Source organism: Podarcis muralis, chromosome 1, assembly GCF_964188315.1.
Source record: "Podarcis muralis chromosome 1, rPodMur119.hap1.1, whole genome shotgun sequence".
Taxonomy (NCBI): Eukaryota; Metazoa; Chordata; class Lepidosauria; order Squamata; family Lacertidae; genus Podarcis; species Podarcis muralis.
The window spans coordinates 28,343,672-28,356,308 of record NC_135655.1 but is presented as its reverse complement, the minus strand read 5'-3'; the positions used below and the strand labels follow the sequence as shown (position 1 = coordinate 28,356,308).

Below are 12,637 nucleotides of genomic sequence, written 5' to 3'. Positions count from 1 at the left end.
AAAGGGCTTGCCCTGGGAAGCCCAAGCACAGTTGTGCTCGCTGCTAAGTGGCCCCTGATTGGTTGGGATCATGCCGTGTAGGAGAATTAAATGGCACCAGAGAAGTGGGAGGGAGAAGGAACGCAGTGGCCTCGTTTGCACATAATGTTGGGCCAAACTATGGCTCGTCATGAATGAGTAAGGGGGCTGGTGCCTGCAGAGAAAATTGCAACTGCTTCAGTTCTTTCCCAGCCCTGATGCTGTGCTACCCAGACCCAGACCATGATTTGACTTAGCATTACTTGTGAACCTGAGCTTATGGTTTTTCCACCCTAAACAAACCACAAGCAGTCCACCAAGAACAAACCTTGTTCCAGGGAAAGGGGAATCTGCACAATGGGTTGCCACAATAGAGAAGCCTATGCCACCACCCAACAAGCCGATCCCAGTGGCGAGACAACAAGAAGAGACCCTTTGCCTCATTTTGCTAGCTACAAGATTCATGACAGCTAATATGGGACAGAGTCTCTAGATGGCTTTGATTCAGAGCTGAGCTTCTGCATCACTAAGTGGACACATGAGAGCTTCAGAGATAAACCAGTGCAAGCATACCTATATATTCTGAAATGAATACATCAATCAAGCTCTTTAAGCTGGGTAAATCATTCCAGACTCACACATCTGGACCCATATCCATTTCATCCCAATGATATGATATACCATTATTTGTATGCTGCACATTTTCTATTTGCCCCTGCCCCCAAGTAATTCATTATATGCAACTCAAATAAGTGTCGAGATATTTCCACTTCTCTCCACTACCTAGGAGAGCTTGTCCTTGGGTACTTATCTTTCCTGATATTCAGGTTATACTTTCTCAGTTTTCCCTTGTTAACACCTTCCTACTGATACAAGATTTCTTGAACCAGAGAGCCTGGGTATAGTGAGATAAGTGCCTGGCTTTTATTTTGCATTTCCTCGCCTTTGTGCGTCTGTCAGACCTTTCGTCTTATTTCAATGCAATTTTGCAAAAGCATTAAACACCCAGGTGAAAGTGCTCAAGTCTCCCTTGTTTAATTGGCACTTCAGTGCAGTTCTTGCCAAGGTCTTCTTTGCGTGTTGAACTGGGTCCTGCTGTAGCAAGCTAAATGCACTTTAATTGTTTGTGATGTATTACGGATTCCAACCTGACTGCCGTGCTGGTTACTAAGAATATGCTAGACAATTTCAGCGGCTTGGTAACTTGCAAATCCTGCCGAGTAAGAAGACCAAAATATGCCCTGCTAGCAAATTTGCCTTCAGTTGAACTGATAGGTTCCTGCTAGCATGGGGGGGGGGGATTTACATGGTTACGATGATTAATAAACATAATAGGATCTGAGCAGTAGAATTCTGAGCATCCCGAAAAGCGCCCCGTCAGAACTACTGTACTCAGCAGAAGGCCTGTAATGGAACGGCGGGTATCCATGAAATAGGAAAATTAAAATTCTCAGGAAGAATAGGCTAGCAGATAGTACTGCTGTTTGGGCATTTCTGGGTCTCTTTACTTTCCAAAAGAACAGGCTTTTGTGGAGGTCAATTTCTCCCTTTATTAAGCAATTGCTTAATAAGTTCCCAGTCTTTGTACAGAACAGGGCTAAAAATAAATAAAAGGCTATCATCTATATTTACTAGAGATTACACGCAAGAGAACAAAGGGATGGTGATGAATTGGGGGGAAGGTAGCAAACTGTGTGTGTCCTGTGTGTTATTTCAGGTGGAAATTGTTTTATCATTTGATTCATATTCTCAGACTGCTGGATTAACAGAACGAATAGGAGGTTTGCTTGTCACAAAGGAGTTCATGACCACACTCAGAGATTCATTGGAGTTAATTTAAATGGCAGAAGTATTAGATGTTTTCATTGTCAGAGTTTATGGACTGGGTTCCTTATATATTTTGTCTCTGAATATATTTAATTGGAGTCTCTTAGAAGTTGGTGGTTTGTGTTTGCTTCTGCCATGACAGTCTGCTCCTCATACACCAGACACTCAAATGCAAACTCACTTTGTCCATTATGACACATGACTGGTACAAGCAATTGTTCTGGTGCTAGCAAAAATGACTAGCGGCAGTTTCCTGCAACTCAGTCTGGATTAACTGAATTCTAAAGATGCAATCATATGCGTGCTTATTTAAAAAGAAATCCCACCATTTTCAATAGTAACTACCATAGGTGCCAACTCCCTGGGCGGGGCACCCCCAAATTTCGGCACCAGGACCATGCATGCTGCATTGCACCCACAGCTCTGGGCACCCATGGTCGCAGGGTCAAGGGCACTCCTGGCAACTACCCCCATGCAACTGAGGACAGGATTGAAGACTAAGGGTACAGTTCTGAATGCATTTACAAGGGATTAAAGCAAGTTAAACACAGCAGTACTTACATCCAAGCATACATGCATGAAATGCACTGTGAATAAGCTATAGAATAGGCCACAAATTGAAAACATGTGAAATGAGTACATTTTGCGTCTTATTCTCTGCACATAAGAATCACATTGTGATTCCCTTTCTCATACATTCTAATGTAGGTCTATCCTAAAGTATGTGTACTATACAGCACATGCTTATAGCATCAGTCTGCACTGCTATGAAAACCTGTAGGAGCTGAGCATCCTTTTAAGTTTTGAGACGTACAGCTTAAAGGTTATATAAGACCATTGAGTCTAAGCCTGTTTGTGTCTTGAGGGAAAAGGTGGCTCGGTGGCTCTGCTGCTGATAACTGGACTTGGACCTTGGAGACTGCTGGCTCCACATCAGGATCAAAAATCTGATCTTCCCCATCATGAACAAGCAATTGGCCTGTGCCTGTAACTCACTCTTATTAAAATGCAGGAATTAAAGTAAGCAATATTGTTCCAAGGTATTATAGGGATAAACTCTTTGTGTATTGTGGAGCGGCTGGTAGCTTTATTCTTTCCTCAACTCATAATTCAAAAAGTTTCCTGTACTTTGTCAAGGTGTAGTCAAATTTATAGGGCTTATGAGTTACAATGTAGGGTGGATATATATTGTTTACAAGGATTCTGATTTGTGAAATGCCCCTACAGGGAAAATCCATTAGGTGCCCCACCCTAAAATATCCTTTCACAGATATACAAAACAGTGCATGTCTTCATGTCAAATTCCATCTTGCTGGGCACTTAAGTGCCGTGACAGACCAATCATTATAACTGGGTGTAATTAGCACTCATGGGGACTCTGATATGCACCGTGTGCGGCCAAGTGGCTCTTGGGAAGACGTGTGAGTATTTTCCATAGTTTGTCTTCTCAGAACCTGCAGTGAGTAGAAGGAATGCAATTTTTAAAAGCGATCCTTAAATTCTTCCATTTGTGAGTTGAACAAAAGCCTTTGTTGAGTAGATTCTGTTTTTCATTTTAAAGTGGCTTTCTTCCAGTTTGCCTATAGCATTAACCACATTCCTAAGTGACTCAGTCCAACTAACAAGCACACTTAGGGAAGAGCTAGACATGCTGCTCAACACAGGGCTGAAAATGGCAGCCTCATGTCTCCCTCTCCTTACAATGCTTAGACAGACAGAATTTCATTGCTCCGCATTTCTCTGCCCTGCCAGTGATGTGCACAAAGGGAAATGCATGATGTGACAATGCCATGCCATGAGCAATTTGCCTAAATGCTCAGGGAAGAGATGGGAGAACTTGGCACTGTCTACTGTGTTAGGCAGCAGTTGCAGGTCAAGCATCACAGTCTACTTCTACCACGAATGTTACTAGTGAAAAATGTCCTGGGGCAAAGGGCACATGCAAGGTATTGCAAGTGGGAACAGCTCATCCGACGCTTTAGAGTCACACTGCCAGCCATCTGTTTCATGCACTGATTTACACCGTGTAATGTTGTGAGCTGGCATAATGCGAAATGTAGTAGCTTACTAATAATTGAGGACGGAAGATCGTTGAGGGCTCCCTCATTCAAAGAGGACTGTTTGAATTACCTGCACATCGAGAGAAGCCCTGTTAATTCATTATTAGAGACAGTGCTAATTAATACAAAGAGATGGTTTGTGCTATTGTGGCAAGCAGACACGGTGTAAACATTGCAGAAGTCTTACGCCCACCGCAGTAGAATCTAGGAACAATCTTGAGACTAGGCAAAGGAAGACATTGCAAGATGATGAAGCCTGTATAGCAACAGTTACAAAGAGTAATGGGAAGTGTCCTCTTCATGGATCACTGCCTTGCCGTGGCGAAGGGGCTTGAATAACTCAGAGAAGCTATGAGCTATGCCGTGCAGGGCCACCCAAGATGGACAGGTCATAGTGGAGAGTTTTGACCAAATGTGATCCACCTGGAGCAGGAACTGGCAAGCCACTCCAGTATCCCTGCCAAGAAAACTCCATGGACAAAGACAACAGGCATATAAAAGTTATGACGCTGGAAGATGAGCCCCTCAGGTCGGAAGGTGTCCAACATGCTACTGGGGAAGAGCGGAGGACAAGTACAAGTAGATCCAGAGCTGATGAAGCGGCTGGGCCAAAGCCGAAAGGACGCTCAGTTGCGGATATGCATGGAAGCGAAAGGAAAGTTCAATGCTGTAAAGAAAAATATTGCATAGGAACCTGGAATGTAAGAACCATGAACCTGGGTAAGTTGGATGTGGTCAAAAATGAGATGGCAAGAATAAATATTGACATCTTGGGCATCAGTGAACTAAAATGGACGGGAATGGGCGAATTCAGTTCGGATGACTATCATATCTACTACTGTGGACAAGAAACCCGTAAAAGAAATGGAGTGGCCCTCATAGTCAACAAAAGAGTGGCGAAAGCTGTACTGGGATGCAATCTCAAAAATGATAGAATGATCTCGATACGAATCCAAGGCAGACCTTTTAACATCACAGTAATCCAAGTTTATGCACCAACTACTGGTGCTGAAGAAACTGAAATTGACCAATTCTATGAAGACTTACAAGACCTTATAGAAGTGACACCAAAGAAGGATGTTCTGCTCATAATAGGGGATTGGAATGCTAAAGTAGGGAGTCAAGAGATAAAAGGAACCACTGGCAAGTTTGGCCTTGGAGTTCAAAACGAAGCAGGGCAAAGGCTAATAGAGTTCTGTCAAGAGAACAAGCTGGTCATCACAAACACTCTTTTCCAACAACACAAGAGACGACTCTACACATGGACATCACCGGATGGGCAGCATCGAAATCAGATTGATTATATTCTCTGCAGCCAAAGATGGAGAAGCTCTATACAGTCAGCAAAAACAAGACCTGGAGCTGACTGTGGCTCAGATCATCAGCTTCTTATAGCAAAATTCAAGCTTAAACTGAAGAAAGTAGGAAAAACCACTGGGCCGGTAAGATACAATCTAAGTCAAATCCCTTATGAATACACAGTGGAAGTGAGGAACAGGTTTAAGGATTTAGATTTGGTGGACAGAGTGCCTGAAGAACTATGGATGGAGGCTCGTAACATTATACAAGAGGCAGCAACTAAAACCATCCCAATGAAAAGGAAATGCAAGAAAGCAAAGTGGCTGTCCAACGAGGCCTTACAAATAGCGGGGGAGAGAAGGCAAGCAAAATGCGAGGGAGATAGTGAAAGATACAGGAAATTGAATGCAGATTTCCAAAAAATAGCAAGGAGAGACAAGAAGGCCTTCTTAAACGAGCAATGCAAAGAAATAGAGGAAAACAATAGAATGGGAAGAACCAGAGATCTGTTCAAGAAAATTGGAGATATGAAAGGAACATTTTGTACAAAGATTTCCATAATAAAAGACAAAAGTGGAAAGGACCTAACAGAAGCAGAAGACATCAAGAAGAGGTGGCAAGAATACACAGAGGAACTATACCAGAAAGAAATTGATGTCTCGTATACCCCAGGTAGTGTGGTTGCTGACCTTGAGCCAGACATCCTGGAAAGTGAAGTCAAATGGGCCTTAGAAAGCATCGCTAATAACAAGGCCAGTGGAAGTGATGATATTCCAGCTGAACTATTTAAAATTTTAAAAGATGATGCTGTTAAGGTGCTACACTCAATATGCCAGCAAATTTGGAAAACTCAGCAGTGGCCAGAAGATTGGAGAAGATCAGTCTACATCCCAATCCCAAAGAAGGGAAGTGCCAAAGAATGCTCCAACTACCGCACAATTGCACTCATTTCACACGCTAGCAAGGTTATGCTTAAAATTCTACAAGGCAGGCTTAAGCAGTATGTGGACCGAGAACTCCCAGAAGTGCAAGCTGGATTTAGAAGAGGCAGAGGAACCAGAGACCAAATTGCAAACATGCGCTGGATTATGGAGAAAGCTAGAGAGTTCCAGAAAGACATCTACTTCTGCTTCATTGACTATGCAAAAGCCTTTGACTGTGTCGACCACAGCAAACTATGGCAAGTTCTTAAAGAAATGGGAGTGCCTTATCACCTCATCTGTCTCCTGAGAAATCTCTATATGGGACAAGAAGCTACAGTTAGAACTGGATATGGAACAACTGATTGGTTCAAAATTGGGAAAGGAGTACGACAAGGCTGTATATTGTCCCCCTGCTTATTTAACTTATATGCAGAATTCATCATGCGAAAGGCTGGGCTGGATGAATCCCAAGCCGGAATTAAGATCGCCGGAAGAAATATCAACAACCTCAGATATGCAGATGACACAACCTTGATGGCAGAAAGTGAGGAGGAATTAAAGAACCTTTTAATGAGGGTGAAAGAGGAGAGCGCAAAATATGGTCTGAAGCTCAACATCAAAAAAACGAAGATCATGGCCACTGGTCCCATCACCTCCTGGCAAATAGAAGGGGAAGAAATGGAGGCAGTGAGAGATTTTATTTTCTTGGGCTCCATGATCACTGCAGATGGTGACAGCAGTCACGAAATTAAAAGACGCCTGCTGCTTGGGAGAAAGGCGATGGCAAATCTAGACAACATCTTAAAAAGTAGAGACATCACCTTACCAACAAAGGTCCGTATAGTTAAAGCCATGGTTTTCCCAGTAGTGATGTATGGAAGTGAGAGCTGGACCATAAAGAAGGCTGATCGCCGAAGAATTGATGCTTTTGAATTATGGTGCTGGAGGAGACTCTTGAGAGTCCCATGGACTGCAAGAAGATCAAACGCATCCATTCTTAAGGAAATCAGACCTGAGTGCTCACTGGAAGGACAGATCGTGAAGTTGAGGCTCCAATACTTTGGCCACCTCATGAGAAGAGAAGACTCCCTGGAAAAGACCCTGATGTTGGGAAAGATGGAGGGCACAAGGAGAAGGGGACGACAGAGGATGAGATGGTTGGATAGTGTTCTTGAAGCTACCAACATGAGCCTGACCAAACTGCGAGAGGTGGTGGAAGACAGGAGTGCCTGGCGTGCTCTGGTCCATGGGGTCACGAAGAGTCGGACACGACTAAACGACTAAACAACAACAACAACAACAACAATGGGAAGTGTTTAAGAAGGCATAAAGGTGCTAATCATAGGGAATGGATTAGGGACACGAAAAAAGGCAAAGCAGCTGAAGGAAATTGGAGTACAAAATGGCAATGATAATTATTTAAACGAGATATGCTGTTTTGGGAGGGGGGAAGGCTAGGTAAGAATGTGAGAAGAACTATGCTGGATCAGACCAAAAGTTGACCTAGTTCAGCATATGATTTCCTCCTCTGGGATGCCCCAAAGCAGGTCATGAAGGGAACAAATCCTGCTGTGTTGTTGCTATTCTCCTCCTCAGCAATGGGTATTCAGTGACAAAGACTGCATTCAAATGGCAGTTTGTTCCATTTTCATGATGTTTCTCTAACAGTTAAGTTCTGAATTATATTTGAGCTTTCACACAGCATAAAAGCCACTTCTCATTTCTGTGTTATTTGATTCCAGAAAAAAAAAACAAATAATATGGAAACAAGCACCAAATATGCACTATATTCCACAATACTTCCAGAAGTGGCTTTCACATCATGTGAAAACTCAAATATAATTCAGAACTTAACAGTTTGGGAAATGCCCTGAAATGAATTGGGATTTAATTCCAGTTAAACATTCAAAATATTGAGCTGTTCATGAGTCTTATTTTCTCGGCTGAATATTCTGGCCTCTTGAAAAGCTTTGAGAAAAGGAAGTCATCCCCCACTTTTCTATATCAGTCATTGGAAGGCAAGTTATTTCTCCAGATCATGCACTGAACAACCACACCTTATCTCCATGTGCAGCTAGCTGGTTGATTCCCATGGATGTATTGTTAACTGAATTGGGTTTTTTGTTTTTCTTTAGAAGCAACACAGCTTCTGATATTGCTCTGACTTGTGTTAGTGATAATGGAATCATGGGTGCATGATAAAACCTACTAGCTGTCTTTATTGCAAATGCTTCTTGTCTTTAGTTGGAGATGGGCACCTGAAGCACAGCTTAACTAAATGGGTACAGCAAAGCCTATCACCTGTGATTTATCTTTCCCTAAAAGGAAGTACCACTTATCTGTTTGTGGTTCCCTTGTTAATCCCGTGTACGTTCACTTAGGATAACCAGAAATAGCATGAATATTCATTTCAACAGTGCTTGGAAGGCGTGTATTCTATTCTAAAAGGCCATAATAATCTGCATAGCAAATACTCTTTAAGGCAAAGGCAGAAAAGTCTACATTCACTGATGGGATTGGCTGCTGGTCAGAGATTTGATGGACTTGGCAAATGTATATCCTCCCCCCCAATTAAAGCCTTTCTGGTCTTCCTTCCCTCCAGGTAAGGGAAGTTATACGGCAGATTCACCAGTCAGGAGCTGCAAACTATAATATGCCAGGCTCTGTGGGAAGATTTTAATGTACATTTTAGAGATGTGGAATGAATTTCAATGCAAAAGAAGCCTAACTGGGTTGTTCATCACAATATATAAAAGGCTTTTAGAGACGATGCATTATCTGCCTTGTGCTATTATGCAGTAGAGTCTGAAAATGTTCGTGCATATCTCTTTAGCGTTTGCTTTGTTATTAATTCATTTTGTTCACAACTTTAATTCAGGGTGACACAGCCCCCACCCCACCCCCTAGGCCTTGGACTTCATCACTCTCACAAATGGAATATCGTAGTTAGACACAGTGTTATCTGCTACAATTGCAATGCTACTGCAACTGGGTAAGCTAACTCGTAGATTTCTCTTGTTCTGTTTTGAAGCTGGTGCCACATATATATTTGGGAAAAGTGGAGGCCTCATCCTTTACACCTGGCCAGCAAATGACAGGCCCAGCACGAGGACAGACCGCCTTGCTGTCGGGTTCAGCACAACAGTGAAAGATGGCATCTTGGTTCGGATCGACAGTGCGCCTGGCCTTACTGACTTCCTGCAGCTTCACATAGTGAGTACAAGACTCTTATCCTTCCTGTACGCCTCACTTCCTCTGCTGGCTTCGCTCCATTTTCTACAAACCAGGAGTCTTAACAAAAGACAAAAAGCAACCCCTAGACACGTACACACTTTAATCTAATTGGCCCAAAGTACAGCACATAGGAATAAATACACAATATCCGAGCCATGCAGAGAATTTGTGATTGGATTGAATTGAATACTGCCATTTCCCCACAGTTATCGTAATTCTTTATAAAGTGTTATAACTCTGCGCATCAGCCTAAAGTTGCTGTACTAGTTGGGGGTTTGATTTCGTTTACTTGTATTTTGGTTATTCTTTCTTCTTTTTAAAGGTATACACCACCTTTCCACAGTTCAGTGTTCACTCCACGGAAATGCTCTGCATATTTTAGAGCCTTGGCAGCTGGTGCCTATAGAGTTGGTGGCTGTGTTTGCAATGGCTGCTGCCCATATATTGAGTTGGAATGACAAGATTGGCAGAAACAACCTACATGGTCTGTTATTTAGATTAAGACTTCAGTGATATTTCTTTGAAATCAGCAAGTGGCCTAAAATGGTTTTGATACAAAATCCTGATTTGGTAACGTGTGTACAGTGTGTTGGACCTAGCGGCACAGCGGCAATATATACTGTTTATTGTTTATCCAATGAGATTGATTTCTTCTTTGTCCTAATCTATCAGATGAGAGCAGTTGCAACAAATCTGGTTTTATGTGCAACGGAATCCTATATAGTGTCAGCTTGGTTGGGTGATAAATCATGGCTTGATCGTGGATTCCCAGTGAGCTGCATATCTGAGCAGTGAGGGTTCAGTATGCCATCTTAGTTGGACAAATTTAAGGTTGATTTGTTAGCAGTACTATACATGTTTTAACTCATAAGTAAAATGCACTCAATCAATTGGCCCTTACTCCCAGGTAAGCGTGCACAGGATTGCAACCCTAATTCATGTAACCTCATATAGATAAGCATGTTATCAGTGTATCCCTTTATCATGATGTTGTGCTACTATATGTGCATAATGCACCTATTATGCTTATAGAATCATAGAACTGTACAGTTGGAAGGGCATGGTTTATTTTGAGGCAGAAGGCAACCAAATAACCTAAGCCCATAATTTTGATGAGTTTGTTCTGAGGATCCCACCAGTGAGGTTTTGCAGAGCCTAGTTGCTCACAGCAGCTGCAGCAGAAAGTGGGGGCCCAAATCAGGCCCAGCAGATCCTGGACTGGTTCAGCCCTCCCTCCTCCCCACATGTGTCCTGCCTGCATGTTTGGTGGGTAGTGACAGGCTGACTCAGCCAGCAGAACTGAGCAGAAGGATATCTCCGATCAAGCACCCTCCCCAGCCCAGCATAAAGAGTTCATCCCACATCTCTGCCAGTTGGGTATCATCCCATATGTTTCATGTTATTATACCAAAAGTGCTTATTAGTTTATTCTAGGTGTATACTCTGCTTTTTAAGGCAAAAGCCCTTCACAAAGCAGCTTACAATATAGCTAAGCTTGTACGAGCACAATTTAAAGACAATAAAAAATCAATTAAGAAACAGTTCTCTAGCCGCCTCTCTTCCAGTTCTTTGCCTAAAAATAGATTTTCCCTAGGTTTAGATTACTGTGCTGTAGAAAGAATTTAGAGAAGAACGTGGATGGAACACAAGAAATATCAAAGAGGCTAAAAAGGAGGGCAGAGCCTGCCAGGCGAATCACAACAATGAAGGATAGGTCTCTGCTGTAAAAGTAATAAACCTGAAAATGGGTCGGCGCATTCAGCAGGGACTGTTGTCTCAGAATTTTTGTGATCCCTCCGCAGGAGCACCTCTGTCTCTGCCTAACCCATGGGACCAGTTTGGGTCAGGTCTGGGAGAGCCACATACATCATCCAATGTGCAGAGTGGGGAGCAAGTGTACAGAACTCTTCTCCCTACATGCCATCCCTGCATGTGGCAGCCACCATGTTCCCATCGTTCACAGGTATAAAGTGATGAGATCCGGACAGATATCAACTAAATATGATGCTGGCTTTCCAACTCACGTTGGGCATCCCTCCTCTATAACCTCCCTCTTGACATCTTGCAGACAGCTCCGGGGAATCGCCGGACGTTTATTACCACATAATTTCCTTATTTGCATACTGGTTGAGGGGAATACAAAAAGGTATCTTATTAATTTCTTTTGTAGATGTAATTTATGGAAAATCCATTTGGACTCATTTTTTAATTATGAGCCCTTTAGACACTCTGGAGATTTATGTGCTCAGGCATCTGTTTTGTATGACAAGAATCTATAACCTCTGAAACCTTTTCCCTGCTGATTTACAGTGCAGATGTGAGTGAGCTGGCAGCCCAGGGAAAATGAATGGCGCACCCTCCAGAATCACGCGGCTCATGAATTTCTAGGCATTTATGTTGTGCAGGGCTGAATCTAGAAGAGAGAGAAAGGAGAGAAGGAGAGATGGGGGTGGGAGAGAGTCAACTGCTTGGTGCCACAGAGAAGGCTTCTGGTGCATTTGGGTGGCACAGCCTTTTGGGATAGTAAAGAATAGGGGCAATACCTGCAGCATGGGTAGACTGCAAGGTTTCAACTGGGGACCAGGGCATCTGCCCATGCCCTCACCTTACCTCACTACAGCTGCCACCTTGTGATTTACAGCATGTAAAAATGCTCATCGAGAGTAAACAGAGAGTGAGCGGGACAGCTGTGGCTTATGATGGATATTGTGCTGCTGATGTCTACAGGGAGAGATAAATCACCTGCCTGTGCAGTGAAGCTTTATTTTGCTGTCTTTCATTTGGGTATTTACTGCAAACTATCAGTGCAGCCCTATCTTATCCCCAGTAGAGTTATAAAAGAAGTCGATTGGCTCCAATTCCACAGATGGCTTGGGAGGGCAGGTGAAGCTTGAGGGTGGGAGTAGCCACTTTTAGCTCCTGTAATGCAGCCGACACAAGAAAATTCCCTTGGTCTTCTGACTAGATGGAAAGGAGAACTGGAATCCTAGGTGGCAAAGAGATGCCTATAAGATGGAATTTTAGCAGGGGAAGTGTGTCATCATGCATTTAAAGCACACAGCTTCCCCCCTAAAGAATAATGGGAAATGTGGTTTACCCCTCACAGAGCTACAATTCCAATTATCTTAACCAACTACAGTTCCAAGGATTCTTGGGGGGGGGAGGGGAGTATGTGGTGCGAGAGACAGAGAGACCTGGGAATTAGCTGAAGGCAGGAAGTGGGGCCTGTTTCTGGGGTTCAGACAGTTTGCTGCCTGGTAAGAGCACTTGCCACTG

The 12,637-nt window shown here is 43.1% G+C and overlaps 1 protein-coding gene across 24 annotated transcripts in view; it reads left to right on the top strand.

Annotated features, from left to right (window-relative positions):
• Positions 1-12,637, top strand: part of NRXN3 (neurexin 3) — a 1,192,693-nt gene that overhangs the window by 886,982 nt on the left and 293,074 nt on the right. For all 24 annotated transcript variants that reach the window (XM_077925136.1, XM_077925127.1, XM_077925120.1 and 21 more), the window contains one exon: positions 9,159-9,340. In XM_077925136.1, coding sequence (XP_077781262.1) covers positions 9,159-9,340 — 182 coding nt within the window. The remainder of the gene's footprint in view (positions 1-9,158; positions 9,341-12,637) is intronic.